At 32.0% G+C, this 21,871-nt stretch overlaps 2 protein-coding genes across 22 annotated transcripts; both read left to right on the top strand.

Annotated features, from left to right (window-relative positions):
• The first annotated feature begins 328 nt into the window (after positions 1–328).
• Positions 329–3,844, top strand: LOC121127032 (transformer-2 protein homolog beta). 21 transcript variants are annotated; one of them, XR_011782670.1, is made up of 10 exons: positions 329–624; positions 686–1,046; positions 1,107–1,282; positions 1,340–1,458; positions 1,834–1,961; positions 2,070–2,230; positions 2,579–2,769; positions 2,826–2,849; positions 2,909–3,009; positions 3,221–3,844. XR_011782670.1 is itself a non-coding variant. In XM_071892119.1 (5 exons), exons 2-5 carry the CDS (start codon positions 723–725, stop codon positions 1,598–1,600), a joined length of 630 nt encoding a protein of 209 aa, XP_071748220.1. In that variant the 5' UTR covers positions 329–624; positions 686–722; the 3' UTR covers positions 1,601–1,799. The 21 variants fall into 21 exon arrangements, 2 of the variants coding, with proteins under 2 accessions (XP_071748220.1, XP_040578328.1); XR_011782671.1 differs by having other exon boundaries at positions 2,524–2,769; XR_011782662.1 differs by lacking the exon at positions 2,909–3,009.
• A 4,474-nt stretch (positions 3,845–8,318) lies between these two features.
• On the top strand, positions 8,319–11,358 carry LOC121126900 (uncharacterized). Its single transcript, XM_071892118.1, has 2 exons — positions 8,319–11,048; positions 11,101–11,358. The coding sequence occupies exon 1, from the start codon at positions 8,455–8,457 to the stop codon at positions 10,300–10,302; it is 1,848 nt and encodes a 615-aa protein (XP_071748219.1). The 5' UTR covers positions 8,319–8,454; the 3' UTR covers positions 10,303–11,048; positions 11,101–11,358.
• The last annotated feature ends 10,513 nt before the right edge of the window (positions 11,359–21,871 follow it).

Genomic DNA, 21,871 nt, shown 5'->3' with positions numbered 1-21,871 from the left:
CTCCTGAAGAGAAAGACAGATTACTTGCAGCCCAAATCCTAGAGCTTCATTTGTTGCCACATTCATAGACAAGATGCAGGACAGTTTAAACTCTTGACATTATCGTCGTTGTGGTATAAAGTACCACAAACAAGACACATTTAAAATTAGAAATTTAAATTTTCCACGAGTGTAAAAGCCTATTTATTACCATAAATAGGCATACCTTTATTTATAATTATGACAAAAAGGAATAATTTTAATTTCATAAAATACAATTCCTGAAATATCTGACAAGGTTTTAAAAAAAGAATCATGGGAAAAACAAGACAAAACGACTCAAAAAATCAGTTTTCTTTTGCACTTTTTTAATAAAAATATTTAAAAGTCCGAATTAACGAACATTGTTGGATAAATTTGCCAAAACGTCTAGTTCTTGTTCAATAGGACATTCCAAATTTGTTGGAATGGGTTTCCTATTGGGTCTGCAAGATATGTCTTTTTATTTATTGAAGAAGAAAAATGAATGGGAGTCCGTATTATTTGGATGGTTAGGAGGGGATGCTGCGCCTGGAAGAGGAGAATATGTTTCCCCTTTTGAATGTTCTAACATTGGCAGTGGCCACTAGTGGGCAGTTAGAGTTGGTGAGAATTGTAGCGAGATGGGTTCTTAGTGGTCTGTTTGCTAAAGACGTTGCTCTTACAGGGAGATTCCGGAGAAATTGGTCTTTGAAGTGTTTGTGATGTCGTCGCGAGGTCGGAGCTCTCGCTATTCCCGTTCTCGCTCTCGTTCACCTCGCTATTCATCCCGCCGTTGCTCCCGTTCCCGTTCCTTATCCCCTCGTGGGCGCTATGGGAGTAGTGGGACCTGTAGCCAGCGGCGGCACTCGCATAGTCGGTCGCCCATGTCCAACCGTCGCAGACACGTGGGGAGTCGTGACGCGCCCGAGGTGACGAATTGTTTGGGCATCTTCGGTTTGAGTCTGTACACGACGGAGCGGGAGCTGGAGAAGGAGTTTTCCAAGTTCGGGCCCATCGAAAAGGTGACTGTGGTGTTGGATGGCAAGGTGAGTGCCCCTGCACGGCCGCACGGCCCCCACTCGCATGTCACTCACTCTTCTTTGCAGACTGGAAGATCTCGAGGATTCGCCTTTGTGTATTTCGAGTCTCTGGAGGACTCGAAGGCGGCCAAAGAGGCCATGTGCGATCAGGAGATTGATGGGCGTCGGATACGAGTGGACTATTCCATCACGAAGCGCCCGCATACCCCCACGCCTGGGGTGTACATGGGACGACCCACTTTGTAGGTATTGCGGCATCATTGGGGCTCATGTCTATTTGATTTCCTCTCTCATTTTAGTTATAGCCGCGGGGAAAGGGGATATCGTGGGGGAGGATATAGGCGGTCCCCATCTCCCTACTACCGCAGGGAGAATCGCAGGAGAGATTACAGGTCCAGGTCCAGGTCCTACTCCCCACGTAAGTTCATTACTTGCCCATAGTCTGACTTTTAATCAGTCATCATTACTAATTATTATGAGGTTGAACAAGGGATCCATTGCTCCTCACTATTCTTACTCGCCTGATGCAAACAAATTTTACATTTTCAGGTCGCTACTGATGCGCTATAAATTGATATCGAGACACGGTTGAATTCGTTTTAGTTTATTTTTGAAGCGATATATGTTTGCCTATATCGTGTTTTTTTCTTTTTATTCTTTAAAGTTTAATAAACTATGCGAATTTTCTAACTCATTATTAGTAATTACTACTTGGTGGAAAAATAAACATGTTAATTTTCGATTTAACAAATTAATGTACGCACTCAAGTTATGTTTTCTTTTATTTTTGAAGGATATGTCAAGAAATTTTAATCAAGAGAATTTTGAAGCAAATTTTAAGAAGCATTATCCGGGTCCATTAAATATAATTGAATTGGATTGTCCTAAATTAGTATCCCGTATAGATTAGCAATTTATAAGGTATTTCTGATTATCTTACTTTTTTAAAGCTACTCTATATGATCAGAATGTAATATTATTGGGATAACTTATCTATAAAAATACAATATTCGCTGCTCCTTGTTCTAGGTCTTGTTAGTTCACTGGTGAGACAGTATAATTATTCACACTAATACATGATTATGTATCAAGTTTGAAAAGATAGAGTTGAGTCATCATCTGTTACGACATGAATACGCTGACGCTTTTTTATTGGGATTCTAATTTTGGACGACTTTCTCAATATGAGGGTATCAACACCAAATTATTCACATATCTGCGGTAGTATTATTTCATGACTGAATCGTAGGGAAACGTTCCTTTAATTTATTTAAATAGACTCGTATCTGGGACATTTCAGAATTTTTTTTATAAATTGTGTTTGTTTCAGAAATTCCATTTAATTTATGAGAAAATTTGCTCATAGTAACAATACTTGAAATGTATATTAGAAATAGAAATTATTTGGCGTTAAAAAAATATTGCCCATATATGGTGTAATACTTGATCAATAAATTTTTTTTAATTTGGCTGTTAATGTTAGTGACTGGATGATTTTGTGTTGGTGATCTCATATGTTTAAATTATTGAAACTTAAGGTATTGAGGGGAAATCTAAAATTGTTGAATTAAGTTGGCGAAAGAAATATATTTGACTATGTTAAATTTGAAGATTTTTGTCTTCGATCAACTAAAGAATAACAAACCCAATGATGTTACAAATAATCTTGTTAAAAATTTGGACTACAATGTTTAAGAATACATTATTTTGTTATTGCTTAAACCGGAAGGTAATAAATATATTGAATTCTGTATTTGTTGATAGAGCATTATTGGTTTATTTCAGAATGGCTGTTTGGTGTTACCCTAGGTAAATATTAATTGATGCAGTTTTATTTTGATTTTTTTAATTTGATGAGTTTGTAAAAGGTCTGAAGGTGTGTATTTGGGCTAGAGTTGTGTGAGATATACCGTTTCTTCTTTTAAATGATGACAGCTTCATTGACTTTGATTAATCACTGGTCTCTTTGGTGAGTTGAGAACCTTTGGTTATGTGATGTTTTTATAGTTTTCAATCTGATAAAAATGAAGAAGCTTACTGAACGCTTTATATTTTATTCGTTTTTCTTTACGACTCGCCTGATAGCAATAATTGATTTATTTGAAACAGATAGCTGAAGATTTTTTATGCTCATTATTGTATTTTGTTATAATTTATTTCCTAAAATATTTTTATTTTAGATCCGTTGAAATCTTGGATGAACTCAAACATGGTTTTCTTGGATGATTATAATTATTGTCATTAGTGTTAGATGGAGATCATTGCTAGAAAAATTCAGTCTCTAAGGAGATAAAAAAAGCAAATGGATTACTATTTAACTTTTTTAAATCATATAAATTATCGACATAAAAAATCAAAATATGTTAATTACGTTTTAAGACAATCTATAAAAATAACTACCAACGGGTTTACGAATTTTATTGATCAGAGCTCTTTTTAGGGTTATTTTAGAACATAGTGTCCCTCAGATAAGCAAATAGTGAACAAATTACATATTTTATTAAAGTGCACTGTCAATAGTGCAGCTAATCCTCATAACTTTTCTCCTAAAAGAATTGAGACAAAAAAGTAACCCTTTTAGTTACATTTGAATGTAAATCTGTGACATTTACTGGTAGTTCAACTTAAAACCTCCATCCATATACTACAATGCATGAATTATTTGAAAGTAGAAATATGAGCTCCAGAATAAAAATTGAAGTGTAATAAAAAACCAGATATTTTAGTGAGGATTTCAGCACTTCGGAATGCTACTCCAAAAGAAACTGGATATTTTATAGAATTACAATATTAAAAAAATAAAATTAAGATAATTTCTTTAAAGCTGACAATTATGCAAAATGCCTACGTATATTAACTATTGACACATAATTAGCATCGCAATGTTTGTTTTTCTTTACAAATTTTTCCAATTGCAAAATTTGGGAATTTATCCCTGTACTTAATTAAACATATGCACAGAGCGTTATTCCGCTCTAAATCATTAAACCAAGTAGCACATCAAGAACTGTTAGCCTGCTGAAATATTTTGGTAAATGTTTGTCATAATATATTCGCAAGAGTTTGCTTTTCTATGGCGTCACCCATTTATTTATTGTACGTAGTATTCTCTATTAATAAGTAAAAAAAACGTATATGATTTATTCTAGTCTTAAATATTCTATATTTACATATTATAAAGCAAATTTGAAACAAATTTCTCCAAAATAATGGGTCATTGTAGTGTCCCAAGATACAAAGTCAAATTTCCAAAAGCTTCAAGGAAACGTTCGCTTTTTCTTATATTCTTAAAAATCCAAAAGAAGTCGCAAGATGAAAAGAATGACCATTCTGTATGTGAAAATCATTTTGAATCTTAATTCCTTCACCATAATTGTTCAAGCAAAAAGTATGTAAATAATTAAGTAAATATAAGTAGAAACATTACAATATTTGACTCATTCACGAGAGAACAGGTAAGGATTCTCCAAAATGATTGAAATAGTAATACCTCTAGCGGACTATGAAAGTAAACTTTGACCAAGATATTTTTCTCGCTAATAATGACTTAAGGTGATAATTTTGGTAAGAATAAAAAAGCGTGCGAGGAGAAGAGAAGAAATACCTATGGCATCATTGATTAAATAATATACATCTTCTATCAATCAAGAACGTTATTATTCAATATTAATATAATATTAGATGGGGATAGTCGATAGAGAAATGAATCAAATGCCTAAAATAACGTCGCCTTCTGTCTGGATTTCTGAAAATGGGAGGCCCAGGAATTTGGAAAGTACTTGCCGGATGAGAAACAGATGGTTTGTCGGATTTGTCGATATAAATGTGCCTTTAGTCCCCAGTCTAGAATTACACACCACTCATATAAAGAGGATGGATATTCATCTAAAAAATCAAGTTAATGATGAATACATCAAGTCAGACTTTAACTCTGATCTCATAATAATGCTTATTACATGTATATACCCTTACATTGCTAATCATCTACGTTCAAAAAATTTATGGAGAAATACACGGGTAAATTCTTTCTTTCCCGAGGAACCATCATTCAATTAATGGAGGATGTTGGTACTGATGTCATATATAGAAATACATGTAAAAATGTTTTGAGCCATCCACAACAAATGACGATCAAGTCATCAGTAAAAAGTAAAAAATATTTACTAATTTCGAAATGAAACTCTGAATTTTGTACTATCTAACAGTAAGTATTCAATTTTTTTTTAAATCTAACCCTAAAATATGATTCTATTTTAGCTAAACATATCAAGAATTATGATACACAACTGCTTAAATGGTTCCAACAACTGGGGTAGTAGCTTGGATGGTTCGCAACTAGTTTGTCTGAAACATTATTAATGACGTTAGCCTGAGAAAATAGTATGGTCAGTATTTTTTCAGTAGGTGTCGCTTTTCCTATGAATTCATTCATTTATTAATACTGAAGATGGTTACACGTGTTTTTTTGTTGATCATTATCTTATATTATATCATTCTAGTATTTAAAATGTTATATATTTAGTTTATTATATTACTAAAACTATTACTATTATTTAAAAAAAATATGGAGACCAGTTGTTAATTTAATTAAATCGGAACTTCATTTTAGTGGCAGCATCTATCATGATGATCTGTTATTAATAAATTAATACTGACTCTTAAACGTCTGGGTTTGGTATCTTTTTTTTCGGATGGGAGGTTATAGCAAAGAGAATGGTCTCTAGAGGAGATAAAATTACAAATCAATATGCCTGAAGGCATAATTTTAGCTCAAATTTTTCAATACCATCTTTGAAGATTACAGTTGTATACATACGGAGACTAAATCAGTAAGCCTGAAGGCACTTTTCAGCATCGCTATTGCAGGTTAAGTAAAATGTAGTTCAAAATATCCATTATAATATAAAGCCCCAATTCCTTCGTATCTTGTTAGATAAGCGAATGTTGACCTTCGTGTTTCCTTGAAGTGATCCATTGCTCTCATAATCTGGCAATATATCTTCTAGATGTTTGCTTTTGGTGCCAAGTTCTCCCATTGAATTTGATAAGTGGTTGTACACAAAGATCCCTGTAGTGTATTTAGAAACTCTTTCCTTCATTCTTCCCGTCCTCTTATTCTATATTTGTACATGTAAAGTACTGTTATAGCTTCTATCTAAATAGTATAAATAGCTGTAACTCTCAGGTATTAATCGGAGTAGTGTCGAGTAACAGTGATGTCTACAATATACTTCTCTATATTTAAGTCCTTTTAGTCTGATTCCTTCACGCATTCCTCTTGTTTCTCTCGGTCGTCCTGGTATTGAATAGTTTGTGTCTTTTATCCTTCGTCAAGACCTAACAATCGCCTTACAGCCTATATATATAAAGAATTTTCCAGGGAAAATTGACCTTAAAGCTTGCAATTCATGCGACTGTATATTGTTTTAATATAAATTCAAATTACTAATAGATACATGAAATAGTCATACACGAGATATATAAGGTAATAAAAACTAAAGGAACTCACCATTTAAGAAATGAATTAAAATTGTGAAATTGTCTATATATTGTTTCAATTATTTTATATTATCATTGCAGACTAAATAGTTTCACATCTTCATGAGAAGATCCTCTCAGATAGCGATACATGAATGAAGTGAGTGGTTTCCAATAAATGAATCTAACTCTAAAGAGCAAATAAAAGTTTTACAACAAACAAGTGAAAAGAAAGAAAACAAATTCAAGCATAATTTACATACTTAATTTCTTTTCATTTATTATGGAATATATTTCCTTCATCAGAGGTATACTCTAAAATGTTGTCGGAAGACTACCGTAATTAATCGTATCACCTCACATAATTTATTACTGAAATAACTAAACTATAGTTATTTATTAATAACTAATTAGTAAAGTAATTTTGGCTATAATTTTTTTTGGTAAGGATGACAAATTTTAATACAATTTAAGTGTAAAAAATTTTATTAGATATATTTTCTTTAACTAAACTCATTCGGGCAAATTATGCAGCAAAACAAAAATTTAATATTGGATTTATTTTTCTAATTTTTTATGGACTTTTGAAATTTAAAAAAAATAATATTTACATCAAATAAAGGAAGGAGACTCCTCTGCCGAGCGAGCTTTTTCCAAAGAAAATTATCCTGGGGCTAGTAATCCCACGGCAAATGGATTAGATGTGGCAATTTCATTACCTTTGACTTGGTTAAGTTATTATTGGTGTATTTAAATATTCAAAAATAAATTAAACAAATACTTCTTCAAATTTAGGATTAGGATATAGCTAAATGTTCATAATATCTGAGATAAGGTGTTATAGAGACTACAGTAATAAGGTAATGAACAACAGCATGAATGGTGTCGAAGAGGGCCTTAGCTTCAAATGGCGTGCAAATAGTTTGTCTAACATCAGTTTCTTCTGGATAAGAATTGGGCATGCTCCTTGGATTCCAACATGTTGAAGTACAATTTATTTAAGATAAGTATAAGCAGGGCCGTACGTCAGTATTGCGCTTTGTCCGCTTCAGCGGACCAAAAAAAAAAAACCTCACTCAACCGTCCACCAATCATATAGGTACAAATATAAAATATACAAAATAGACAAATATAGATGAATTAAGTCATAATTAATTATTAAAATCTATTATATATATGTAACTTATGACCAACTCATAATAGTACTGAGTCATTATAATAAAATTAAATATTTGTAGCACGTCCACCCCAAAGAAAGCTAGATAATTTTTCTCAAAATTGAACATGGAATACATTTTCCAACAAATTATAGTTCATTTAAATGAAAAAATGATTCTGATAAATCCTTTGGAGGCACCACAAATTGTACTTAAAGTAGCCAAAATTCACCGGCACATTTATAGAATTAGTAAATTAATAAATTATATCTCTAAGACAATATTGGGGCCAAATTAAGTCAGATAGATCAAATTGAGGTTTTAAACTACAGTTAATACTCTCGGGTATCTCAATTCATCGCAGAAATTTGAATTCAAATCCTGTAATTTATCGTAATATCTCTTTCAAATATTGCCTGTCATTTTATAAATATAAATGATTGAACCTTTGAATATAAAACGCGTTTTCCGCTTCCCGTGATACATTTCTGATAATTAATAAATTACTGCAATTATTTCAAGGGTACTTTACAGCCAAAAATAAAAACAAAGACGCACACAACATTTTTCGTATGGATTTAAAGTACTTCACATTGAGTGGATATTTGAGTTAGATATTACGCATTTTTCGTATGGAGTACTCTTGAAATATTTAAGAGCGTGATAATTTGTTTCATTGAATACAAGATAAATTAAACTATTACTGCTTAAAAGGGACATAAATAATAGTTATGTACTTTTTAGAGTGGATTGTTGCAGTAATTTATTAATTATCAGAAATGTATCACGGGAAGCGGAAAACGCATTTTAACAGAGAGCTGGTGATTTGTTCTATCTGTCAGAAGGAAATACAGAAGGACAACTTTAATGATCACAAAGTTAAACTCCATAAGAATGACCCCAGCTGCAAGTATCAAGTGAAAATTGATCATAAGAAGCAGAAAACATTGAACTTTGCTGTTAAGAAAACTTCCTCTGCTACATCCTCAGTCACTGCATCCTCCTGTCCCGATGACCCTACACCAGTTGAGGCCTTACTGCCTGAACCAAGATCTGAAAAGTCCATTTCTGCTGAAGAGAAAGTTACTGCAGACACAGAAAATAATGGCGACTCATCAAATTACCCCAGCAGACGGATTTCTCATGGAATAAGACTTCCTAATCTCGATATCGGACCAATCTTCTCTCCCGAGCAGCTCTCTGTAGTCAACAACAACAATATTCCCTCTGCAGAGGACTCTGAGACTAGCGACAATGTCCAGGGAGGTGAGAAGAGCAAGACTGAGGAGATGGAGTTTGTGGACGGAGGCCCAGAGTACCCTGTCGTCTTCACGAGCCATCTGGGTGACCCGATACTTACCGGGCGGGAGCCAAAGCGGAAGGACATCCATACCAGAACCAGAGTGGAGACTGAGCGGGAAACTGTGCCTAAAGTCGAGAGAGATCATCCTCTACAACCCAAGTTACAAACATACAGTCCTCAGATAGATGACAAATACTCCAGAGACTTTCAATATGATTGGTTCCGTAAGTTCCCGTGGCTAGAATATGACGAGGTTGAAAAGTCTGCCAAGTGTTTCGCCTGTTCCAAATTTTCCATTTCCAACCTTGGGAAATTTGAGTTCAAAACATGGAAAAACAGTTCCTCGTTGAAAGTTCATTCTAACAACAAAAAACACAAACTGTCGATGGAAAAGTGGATCAATTTCCTAACATCAAAGAGAAAGAATACTTCGGTTCTCGGCCATGTTCAGTCTCAACATGCTGAGGAAGTCTTGAAGTGGCGAGCTTATTTGAGGTATCTTTTTCAAACTGTTGGGTTCCTCGCAAAGCAAGGATTGGCTTTTAGAGGCGATTCCGAAACAAGAGAAAAGTTGACGGAATCTAATGAAAACAATCGAGGAAACTTCTTGGAGCTTTTGTCCTTGAGTTCACACGACAATCATATTCTCAAAGAGAAACTGGAGGCAGAAGTCAAAAAATTTGGTTCAGCTGGGTCAGGTTTTGCCAAATGGACTTCACCTGACATCCAAAATGAGCTGATAGAGATTATAGCATCCAAAGTAACGGAAAATATAATTGAAGATGTCAAGACTTGTGCCGGCGATGATGACTACTGGTTCTCTGTGATTGTTGATGAGACATCAGATATGTCAAACACGGAGCAGTTCAGTCTGTCACTGGGATATCTGACGAGTGAAGGCATCAAGAAAGAGAGCTTCCTCAAGTTTGTAAAAGTTACCCAGACTGACGGCAAATATTTGTTTGAGAAGCTTCACGAGGCTGTCAAGAATCTTGGCCTTAACCCCGCCCGCACTGTCTCCCTGGCCGCGGACGGTGCCTCCAACATATCCGGCATCAAGAAGGGTCTTGCCGCCAGGTGGAAGGAAGCAGCCCCACTGTGTGTCTACATCCACTGCTACGTCCATGTCCTCAATCTTGTAGTCAAGGATCTTCTCTCAGATATAACCCTGTTGAGAAATACAATGGGGACAGTACAAATTTTATACAACTTCATTGAAGGGTCACCAAAGAGGTCAGCAATCTACAAGTCGGTGAAGATAACAAGTAAAGATGAGGAGCATGCCAAGGTGATGACCCTGAAGAACCAGTCTGCTACCCCCTAGAGTCTCTGCTACGATGCTGTACACGCTGTATCTCTAGGGATGGACAGAATCATGAAGACCCTCATAATAATGAGAAAAGATAAAGATACATTGTCGAGTTCAACAGCAACTTCTTTGCTCAACAGCATCTTTAGTCACGAATTTGTTTTCGGCATTGAACTGTTGAAGACATTCCTCAGACACACATCTAGCTTGTCAGATGAACTTCAAGGCAGAAAGGTTGACCTAACAAAGGCCCGGAAACACATCAACCTAGTGATTAGGACTCTTGAAGATCTTAAGAATGAGAAAATCTTTGAATCAATCTGGAAACTTGCTGAGTTGAAGTCGTCTGAGATGAAATCACTATTTGACCGTAACCGTTTCATGGTATATTATAATCTCGTTCATTATCTTCATCCGTTATTATTTTAAAAATATTTAAGGAGGTTTAAATTGTTTGACTTAATTGTATAGTCCAAAATTTTTCTCTCATTCTTGCACCGTGTATTTATACTCCATTATACTCCTTCCTTTATGAATAGGTCGGCATTGACTTTCCGTGTAGAGTTTTTCCTTTTCATTTTATTTTTCCCAATGTTTGCCTGAAGAAAATAATGGTCAGACAGTCCATTGGACGATATTCTTGCAAGATTTAATCTATGCTATAGCATTTGCCCTGTTTAAATATCCCACGTTCACCACTGAAAATCAACCCTTCACCCTTGTAAAGCGGACCAAAAAATCTTCCTGACATACGGCACTGAGTATAAGTCGTGTTAAATACTGAACATATTAATTTTCTTTTTCTTTTATTAGTTTTACAAATTACTTAGAAGACGAAGAATAAGGAATCTACATGGAATTTGAAGTACGATAGGAAATAGGCGGATTTTATTTCTACTCATAATTAGTATATTTTTTTCTGTATAAAAATGTCACATTATATTTGTATATTTATAATTTACATTTGTCCCTAATAATTTGTTGAATCAGTTTGTAATATTTAATGTCGTTTGTTATTATTGATTTGTTTCACTTTCTGTGTATAGCTACTATTAAAATTTCTAATTAATATTTTTCGTTATAATTAATCGTTTTTTATTTTACCCACACTTCTATAACTTAATATGACAATTATAAGTTATAATAAATTAAATTTATAAATTTACTAGTAATTAATTTAGAAAAAATTATTGCTACACTTCATATAAAACATACAATCAAGATGGGAACATGTAAAAATAACTTTAACTTTTGGTCCCCTCACAATAGTTTGCCGGATTAGGTATTCTACTGCAATCTGTCCTGAAGGTGTTCTAGGGATGCTGCATTTTTGAGCCAGACCCCGATATCAGAATTCTTTAAAAAAACTGGAGAGACTGGAGACGGAATGTCTAAATTTACTATTAATTTCATGCTACGGTCTGTGATAATCATAACTTTTTGACTACTCATTGTATAGCATATCATATTAGCGACTTTTATTAATATTTGTTAATAAATCTATACAATAGAAATTTGGAAGTTTTTTTATGATTTCACGAAGTAAATCAGGTATTCCTAAATTTGAAAATTTCAACTACTATTTATATTCACTCTTCTAGTGTAATATGAAATTTATAAGGTTATCATTTTTATACTAGGACCACGTGATATTATCCCCCCCCCCAACCCCCTCCAAAACCGTAACTTTTAATCAATAGTACCATAGGTCTTGCTTGTGCTTTCTACACATTCTCGCTCGATGTCCAGCCCTAAATATAACTAACTTTGTAGTAGCCTTTTCCACAATTGAATTTTGCTTGAATAGAAAAGAACATTACAATTACTTGCTTTTTGAAAAAATCTTAACTAGGCAATGATTGATTTTCAACATCTACGTTGTTTTTGACGTAAATAAAAGTAACTTGAAGTCTTTGTATTTCAAGTGATTTAGAGGACCTTAAAAAGTGACAATACTTATTATCACTTAAGTTGCGATAAATTTCATCATTGAGGTTTGATAACTTTATAGTTGCTTAATAAAGGCAACAATAACATCTATTAGGGCTTTCTCTTCATACCGTTCATAGAAATCTAAATACTATGTCTATCGGAGTCTCTTTGCAAAACAAAAAAATATTGATGATTTGACAATCTATTGCAAATTTCCAAGCATTTGTGGATTTCACTTTTTATCAATCTGATTTTTTTTCTACATAGAATGTGAATATTTTATACATATATAAAGATATTTAGATGGTCCTTAGAAATGAAAACTAACATGTCAAATAAGTTTCTAAAATAGGAAATGAAAATAATCCCCTTCGAACGATTAAAATCGATTTTGTACATTTAAATCCATTTCAATTAATTTTTTTAGACTATTTTTTTTTCTTTGCATTAAGATAAAATTACTATTATTTATTTATCGAATCCAATATTAATTTCAAATTAGTTGATTTAAGTTTATTAGATAATTTTTTTTGAGTATTATAATATTTTAAAAGATTAGGTAGTCGTAGTTACTCTTGATTTCTAAACTATGTAAACAATCTCATAATTTAGGAAAAAGTTCATCAAGGAAAGTTATATTGTAGTAGTTATTCAAATATTTGATTAGAAATGGATACAACCATTTTTGAACATAAAATGGAGTGAAAAGGATGAGCTAGATTCTAAATGATAAACATTTTTCAATAATTAACAATATGACTTCCGCCCCCCCCTCTACCACAAAAATATAATTTAGTGTTATTTCTTATTGTATATTCAACAGTTGCAATTTTTTAAACAATCCAACAGAAACTCAATCATTATAATTTTTTAAATATTAACTGCAGAATTGTGAGTAGAGCTTAATATGATGAATCAAATAGCAAAGTAATACAAAGTAGTGAACACTTATAGAACCTCTTATATACGTAAATATTAAATAGTCTGGTAAATTGATAAATTAATGCAAATTATTTGAGTTTGTTTTAAAATATGCTACTATTCAAACATACATATCATAAGTTAATTAAACTCTGCGAAATATTAAAAAAAAAATTATGAATACTTGTAAAGATTATTATTATTCCCATCCATTAATAATAATAATATTTTTCCACATTGTAAATATATATTTTAAAAAAGTTCAAGTATCAATACATTATTATCCCCGTATTTTATTAAGATCGTTCTAGAATCTAAAACCATTGTTATTTATAAAGTAGCTTTTTTTTTTTTTTGGGGGGGATGGACTGCAGATAAAGAAGTGGCTTGGGGGCTATTTACGATTGACAGAATTATCCATTTCATATGTGATATATTGATAAACTTCTAGACTTATTCATAGGGGATGTTGAATATCTTTAAAAAGATTTTTAAACTTTTAATGATTGTTATTGGCTGCCTTAGTGAACGTGAAATGAACCAAAGCTATATATATATATACATCTAACGAGGGTGAGTGCAAATATTCCAAGTTAATATGCTGTCGGGTTTCATAAAAAAATTTCATTGGAGTCCAGTACATTAAAAGTTCTTGACAACCTCAAATCCGAACGAACCATTCCCTCTGGATTCAAGAAATCTATCTTCTTATCACTGGAATGAAATATTATTGTATATGTAAAACCATTAGTCAGTGTTGCTCTTTTGAGCACCGCTCAAATTCTTCAGCTAAAGGGAGAGCGCGCTCATCGTTTTGAATAAGGAGGAGGAGCTCTATCGCCATTTTAGAAGAGCGAAAAAATCACTCGAATTTTTGCTTATTTATATAAATTTGTATGATTTTTTCAGTTTTCTGCATCGTATGAAATAATATCATAAAATTTTAGAGTTAAAGAATAATTTTAAAGATTTCTAGAAAAGACGGTTAAAGTTATGTCTAAAGTTGATAATACTGTAGAGAAAAACGCGTGCAAGGAGAAGGGGGGGGGGGAAATACATATGGTATCATTGTTTAAAATACTGATGTGATTATCATCCGCCTGCTTTATTATGATTTTTGAGGGTATAATGAAAGTATTTATTAGCAAAATGTTTAATGAAGATATACTACGTATAATTGACTTCGAGGTTTTTTATCCGTTACAGTAGATTTGAAAACGTCACACTCCATAAAATTGTAATTCATTATGAACCTTATTTTCAGAATAATAGCTAATGAAACGACAAAGTAGAGTATTTCGAAATATATTTGAAGTTCCAGATTTAAAAAAGAAGGCTTTAATTAAATATATTCTACATAATAAAAAATATACCATCATACATTTATGTTAAATATACAAAATTAAACAATTGGTATTATATGACTAATAACAATAAATTATATATACAGAATATTGAAGTTATAGAATGATCCAAATAATATTTTCTTGTTCTGACACCGGAACCCAGTTAAATATGTCATAACTTTAGGTTGCAAAACACAAGCGAGACGTGGAGTTTAATCAAAAAGATAATCCCCCCCTCTTCATCATGTGGAAGTTGCTATATTCAATTGTGCACAGGATAGATATATCTCTACCGATGAGATCTAACTAATTATTAATAATAAAGTAAATGGCAAAATTTTAAAATTAGACAATAAATATATTAATCAAAAAATGTTAGAAATAAATCTATTTTAAAGATTTAGAGCAAAAGCTAATTATATAGTAATGTCCGGCGATATTACTCCTTATTAAGAGCATCAAAAAAAGATTTTTTCCCTATTATTTATGCTTATATAACAACATACTATTATCATGGAAGATATACACAATTGCTAATTATAATGCTACAGCCAATGTAACTAACCCCGTTGTTGGGACCATTTAAGCAGTTGTTTTTGCCTTTTATGAGTTTTCTGAACACCATTTCTTGGAGCGTATCAACCATTGCTAATCCTTAAGTGATAAAAAAGTAATATTTATTGATTGTAATATTGGAAAACCTAATTATCCTACGCAAGTCTTTAAGTGAAGAAAATAGTCTCAGAAAAACTAGTTGCGAACCATCCAAAGCTACTACTCCCGTTATTGTGACCATTTAAGCACTTTTTTTTTGCCATTGAATGAGTTGTGTATGATAATTCTTGATAATTTTGCCTAAAATAGAATCATATTTTAGGGTTAGATTTAAAAAAAAATTGAATACTTACTGTTAGATAGTACAAAATTCAGAATTCCATTTCGAAATTAGTAAATATTTATACTTTTTACTGATAACTTGATCATGACGATTTATATATTTTTGTATATATTTCTATAAATGACATCATTACCAACATCCTCCATTAATTAATGATGGTTCCTTGGGAAAGGATAGGTCTACTCGTGTATTTCTCCATAAATTTTTTTAACATAGATGATTAGCAATGGATAAGGTTATATAACATAAAATAATAATCTTTGTGAGATCAGAGTTAAAGTCTGACTTGATGTATTCATCGTTAACTTGATTTTATAGATGAATATCCATACTCTCGTTATGAGATGAGGATAATCAATGGCGTGTAATTCTAGACAGGGGACTAAAGGCACATTTATATCGACAAATCCTACAAACCATCTGTTTCTCATCCGGTAAGTATTTTCCAAATTCCTGGGCCTCCATTTTCAGAAATCCAGACAGAAGGCGACGTTATTTTAGGGATTATATTCAGTTCTCTATCTACTGTCACCATCTAATATTATATTAATATTGAATAATAAAGGCGGGAATGATAACGTTCTTGATTAATAGAAGAAAATGTATATTATTTAATCAATGATGCCATAAGTATTTCTTCTCTTCTCCTCGCACGCTTTTCTATTCTTACCAAAATTATCATCCATAGTTATGTCTATTTCTTCTATCAATCATGAACGTTATCATTCCCGCCTTTATTATTCAATATTAATATAACAATATTAGATGGGGATAGTCGATATAGAACTGAATAAAATAACGTTGCCTTCTGTCTGGATTTCTGAAAATGGAGGCCTAGGAATTTGGAAAATACTTACCGGATGAGAAACAGATGGTTTGTCGGATTTGTCGATATAAATGTGTCTTTAGTCCCCCTGTCTAGAATTACACGCCACTCAATATCCTGCTATGATTCTTATCATAATGATGTCCCTGAGGAAGATTACTACAAAATTGAGGCACATTTATATCGACAAATCCGACAAGCCATCCGTTTCTCATCCAGTAAGTGTTTTCCAAATTCCTGTGCCTTCATTTTCATAAATCCAGACAGAAGGATACGTTATTTTAGGCATTTTATTCAGTTCTCTATCGACTATCAGTATCTAACATTATATTAATATTGAATAATAAAGGTGGGAATGATAACGTTCTTGATTGATAGGAGAAGATGTATATTATTTAATCAATGATGCCATAAGTATTTCTTCTCTTTTCCTCGCACGCTTTTCTTTTCATACCAAAATTATCACCCTGAATTATATTGGTGATCTTGCCATTTTTTCTATTTAGACACTTTTCCTTTTTTTTATCTTGCCATTTTTTCCTTGACATTTTTTCAGTTGCCATTTTTTTCTAAAATCGGAGGAGCGGTTTCAGCTCCTCATTACAGTAAACCTTTTCTCAAATTTTCAAAAGGAAGTGAAAGGAAAATGCCTACTAGGCCATATAGAGGGTCGAGAAAGGTTAGTCCGAATAATACAAAACAGAATAGTTAAAAAGAATATTAAAATTAAATATATTATTTAGAAAAGTTTATTTATATGCATTAAAATAGAAAAATCAAGTTTCCTCTGTTTGATGGGTAGATAATACCTATTTACTCCAATTGTTCGAAAATTTTCCTACGCTATCATTTATATTCAATTTAGATTATGGCACTTATTTAGTTTAACCTATTATTTGATCAGGGGTAGCTTTATTAGTTTGGAATTATTACCCTTCAGAGATAAGCTTTAATTCTTGAAGAGTTTCTGGAATTGGTTTGTTATCAGAAATATTATTAGAATGTATCCTTTATTTTTGTTAAGATCAAGATCAAATTGAATATATTCTTATGTCGGGGGAGTTCGAGGGGGTTGTCCAGGTAATTTATAATATCAATGGGTAGGCTTAATGTGGTGATGATTTGGTACAAATTGTGGAATTAAATCTTAATTTAATAATAAAACTATTAATCTTACTAATGAAATTGAAAAAATTCACTTTCTTGCTGACCCTTCCCATCCGATGAAAAAATGGAGAAATCTTCTTCTTTGTAATGAAATTCTTTTACCGGAGGAGGTTCTTACCTCAGAAAATCTTCCCTCTAATACTATTTCTTTAAGTCATATTAAAATTGATTCAGATTTTCAGAAAGACTTTGTTTTAAAACCAGCTTGCATACTTGATGAATCTAAAATCAAAGTAAGTTAATATGACAGAATAAAGGTTGGACCACCTTTAAATTTTTATTCTCATGATGTAAGTAAGTCAATTAGATATATGGTCGAGAATAATAAAAGTGATAAGAATCTTGTAGTTACTGCTTGGGTTATCGACACAATACGGAAAAGATATAACTTTCCTCAAATTATTTGATTCGACAAATTTGTCAATACTATCCCTGAAGATTACCATTTTATACCTACGGAGATAAAATCAGGAAGCCTAAAGGCACCGTTTCAGCATTGCTATTGCAGGGTCAGTAACATGCAGTTCAAAATATAATTTATATTATAAGGCCCCAATTCCTTCGTATCTCTTTGAATAAGTGAATTTCGACTTCCATATTTCCACTCGCTCTCATAATCTGGCAATGTATCTTCTGGATCTTTGCTTTCGGTGACAAGTTCCCCCATGGAATTTGAAGAGTGGTTGTACACGAAAATCGCTTTAAAGGCTATGTATAAATATTTTTCCATGGAAAATTGACCTTAAATGAGCTCTTATACCAGAAATTTGCGATACATACCACTGTATAATGTTTTAATATAAATTCAAATTACTAATACATACATTAAATAGTCATGAACAAGATATATAAGTTAATAAAAACTAAAGGAACACACCATTTAAGAAATGAATTAAAATTGTCAAATTGTCTATATATTGTTTCAATTATTTTATGTTATCATTGCAGACTAAATAGTTTTACATTTTCATGAGAAGATCTTATTTGATGGAAATACATGTGTGAAGTGAGTATCTCCCCATAAGTAAATTTAAAACTAAAAAGCAAATAAAAGTTTTACAACAAACAAGTTGAGAAGAAGGAACTCCAAACAAGAATAATTTATAGAGTTTATTTTTTTTCATTTATCAAGATCTATCACATGTAGTCCGGGGTACATTTGCCTTCTTTTCCGTCTAAAGAAACGAGCATTTCGTTGTCAGACCAGTATTGAGCTGTCCCGACTTTCAATTTAACCTCATGAATTTCCATCAATTTCTCCCCCTCTGGAGAGACTCCAACAAATTACTGCATGAAGGATTTAAAGATGGACCCTTGAACTTTGAATGTTTGTCTGAAGGGGGAAAAAAACTCAATTCCTCCTCCTTAAGGACCTCCTGGTGAATTTTAGAATTGAACTACTCCAAAACATGGAAACCATGTTGACAATTATTCTAGTAGATATGATCTGACAGTGGGAAGCAAAGTCATACAGTACATGTGGGGGACAATTTACAATCAGAGTTATTCTCTAAAATTATTCTTGATATGGTTTAAAAGCTCATCCACTCTCTTGAAGGACAAGTTGCAGAGCTGTGAAAGCTGATTATTCTTGGAAGATCCCCATACATTCATCTTATCACCTCACCTAATTTATTAATAAAATAACTAAGCTATAGTTAATAGTTATTAATCAATACTAGAATTAGAATATACTCACTATTCAGTATTCTACTTTCTACTTTTGTAACTCAAATCTAGCTATTTTTATTAATACACTAATACATTCTAGTTTGTAGCTAAAGTTGTTGTTATACAAATAATAGCCAAAAATATCACCTGGCGGATAAAACAAGTAAATTCCAGCCAAGAGATTTTCCCCCTCTATATTGTTTTCGTACATGTTTCGCTACTTGGTTTAAAGCTTTAGACTGTTCTATCGTACCAATAAAGTACTTTGTAAAAAGAGAAGAATAATTGTTAAATTGATAAGATGTAATAAACTTTCACATATTTATTTTTCTAGTATCTTGTAAAGTTTCCAAAAAATCTGTTGATGCGACATACATCAATTTTAACCTGACATTAGCACCTTCAATCTTTATTACTGAGCAATATGAAAGTACTTTCTTTTCACTTTTAACCTCTTTTTTTAATAACTATCATTCATTGTCTGGAAGGATATTCATATACTCGAATTTTCATATTATAAATTCAATTGCAGGTATTTAAAAATATCATCTTTTGCACATACTGTTCTGTGTAATTCATAAAAATTTTATTCATTTCCCTTGATGTCTGCAAAAGTTGTGTTGTTTTATTGAAATATCATATTTTATTAGATCACAAATTTTGGTGTAGTTTATAACATAAGCAGATTTAATAATACGAAAAAAATGCGTAAAATTCCGATGATAAATTAGTCATAACTTCCTTAATATTGAAGCTAGAGACATGATTTTGGTATCAAAATGTAGTTGTTTTACCATTATCTATTAGAGAAAACAGGTTTAAAAGGAATTTTTTTTTTTTTTTTTAACATTCCTACATAAAGAGTTGTCAAGTTTAAATACAAGCGAAAAAATGAGCAGCGCTCATTGCTTAAAGAACAAGCGGGAGCACGCTCAAGATTTCTTCTAGAGCGGACTAACTGTTTGTATATGTATGAATAATTATCATTAGTTAAGATCAAGGGGTAACATTTGTTATCTTTATCACACCCTTGATTGACGACCGTAAGACTAAATCTATCCCTTAAGTAGTTAATTTGTTTAAAAAAAAAAAAAAAAGAATGTTGGTTTTGGAAGCTTCTTGGTCTTCTTAAGAACACTCTTGGTCCTTAAAAAAAGGTAAATATCCGAATCTAGCAAGTTCTTCCACATATTTGATATTTGGATATTTCTCTTACACCTATTGATATTATTAATAATTATAATTTATATCATCAATGAACTTGTAAACAAAAACAGCTAACAATGTTATGTTTTATTCAGCTAGGGAGCATTTTTATTTATCGCGTTGACGTGATATTTGCCTGGTGCGTTTAAAAAAATGATGACTGACCTACCTTGTCTACAAGTATCTTGGCTCTTTGAAGATGCTTCTTACTTTTAATACAACCTCTCATTTTTTTTTTTCATAATTTTGAAGGGAAGAAGTGAACGTGCGGAGAATTATGAATAAGTTGCTTCAACTTACTTCAAATGTGCAAGAAGTGAGTTTGGATGTGCATAAATGAGTTTATAGGACTGTTCTGTTGTTGAGCAAAATTCTCCGAAGAAATGCTAAAAAGAAAAGTTCGATCCATTAATCTGACACATTCAAATATAAATATTCGATAATTTTATATTTCATTAATGATTGCCTTTTTGTAGTGTAGTTCATCTGATTCTTAGTGAAGAGAAGCGAATAATACAAAGGAGTATTTTGTCATAGGATATCCGTTGCTTATTCTAATTGAAGTAAATAAGAATTAATTATTATGTAAAGTCCACAGCCGAATCCAATAACGTTAATGAAATTAGTTTGACTTTCACTGTTTGTTTGTATTTTATTTGTTGAAACTTCGTTGTATTAAAGATTTACTGAAAGTCTTACATGTTACTTATATTTATTTATAAATTTATATACATATATTTATCCTGGCAATTGTCACTATTATTCTTGGTACTAAGAATTTAATTATTTATGCCTCCAACTCAGAACTCCAGAGATGCACATGGTACATTCAGATTAGTTGACTTATAAAGCTCGATAATGATTGGAGACAAACTAAATGACTTAATCATTTCAAGTGACAGTTGCACATCAATTTCAATTTATTCAATATTTTCCTAAATTCTAAAACTTATATCTACAACAAAAAAATACAAAAGAATATATTGACTAATTATAATATTTTAAAATTAATAGAGATTAGAAAGGAAAAATTACAGATCGCAGGTTATAAACCGGTTAATCTGACATTATTATTATATTTCCAATCTTTCGATAAATTGTTTTATTGACATAATATATTTTGTCATGAATTCTCCGATTTGTTTTTCATCTATTGACGCTATCTCTGACATCCAAACTTCGGAGCATGGAGACATCACATTTCGTCATATGGATATAGAAGAAGGACGAAGAGTTAAAAAGTATGTCAAAAATGGTTGTTCCTGTTCTCTAGGACCATTAGATACTTTAGGGAAACATATCCTTGTTTTAATTGGTTTAATTACGATTGTGTTTCTTATCAGCGAGAGCAATGCTTATAAATGTCTCCTACTTCTCCATTGATTCATAAAGCCACGAGTTTGGACATTTTGGTGCACTGCATAGGGCACAATAAAATTCAAAATTAGTGGATGAAGAGTTTGTCTGACAACTTTTTCTTCTTTCATGGTTATAGGGAAATCAAGAGTTCATAGATATTACGTTCATTAATCGAAAAATGGGCTCACACATAAAAAACATGAAAATTCATCTCATAACCCATATAATCGAAATCTATAGAAAGAAGAGAAGGTACTA

This window comes from Lepeophtheirus salmonis, chromosome 12, assembly GCF_016086655.4.
Source record: "Lepeophtheirus salmonis chromosome 12, UVic_Lsal_1.4, whole genome shotgun sequence".
Lineage (NCBI taxonomy): Eukaryota > Metazoa > Arthropoda > Copepoda > Siphonostomatoida > Caligidae > Lepeophtheirus > Lepeophtheirus salmonis.
The sequence above is the reverse complement of the archived record's forward strand: the minus strand, read 5'-3'. Positions and strand labels throughout refer to the sequence as shown.

What these genes read in the sequence shown, in the direction of transcription:
- LOC121127032 (XM_071892119.1), top strand. Translation starts at nt 723, where the DNA reads ATGTCGTCGCGAGGTCGGAGCTCTCGCTATTCCCGTTCTCGCTCTCGT. An exon ending in CTGTGGTGTTGGATGGCAAG is followed by an intron (nt 1,047 to 1,106) that starts GTGAGTGCCCCT and finishes TCTTCTTTGCAG; the next exon opens with ACTGGAAGATCTCGAGGATT. An exon ending in TACATGGGACGACCCACTTT is followed by an intron (nt 1,283 to 1,339) that starts GTAGGTATTGCG and finishes CTCTCATTTTAG; the next exon opens with TTATAGCCGCGGGGAAAGGG.
- LOC121126900 (XM_071892118.1), top strand. Translation starts at nt 8,455, where the DNA reads ATGTATCACGGGAAGCGGAAAACGCATTTTAACAGAGAGCTGGTGATT.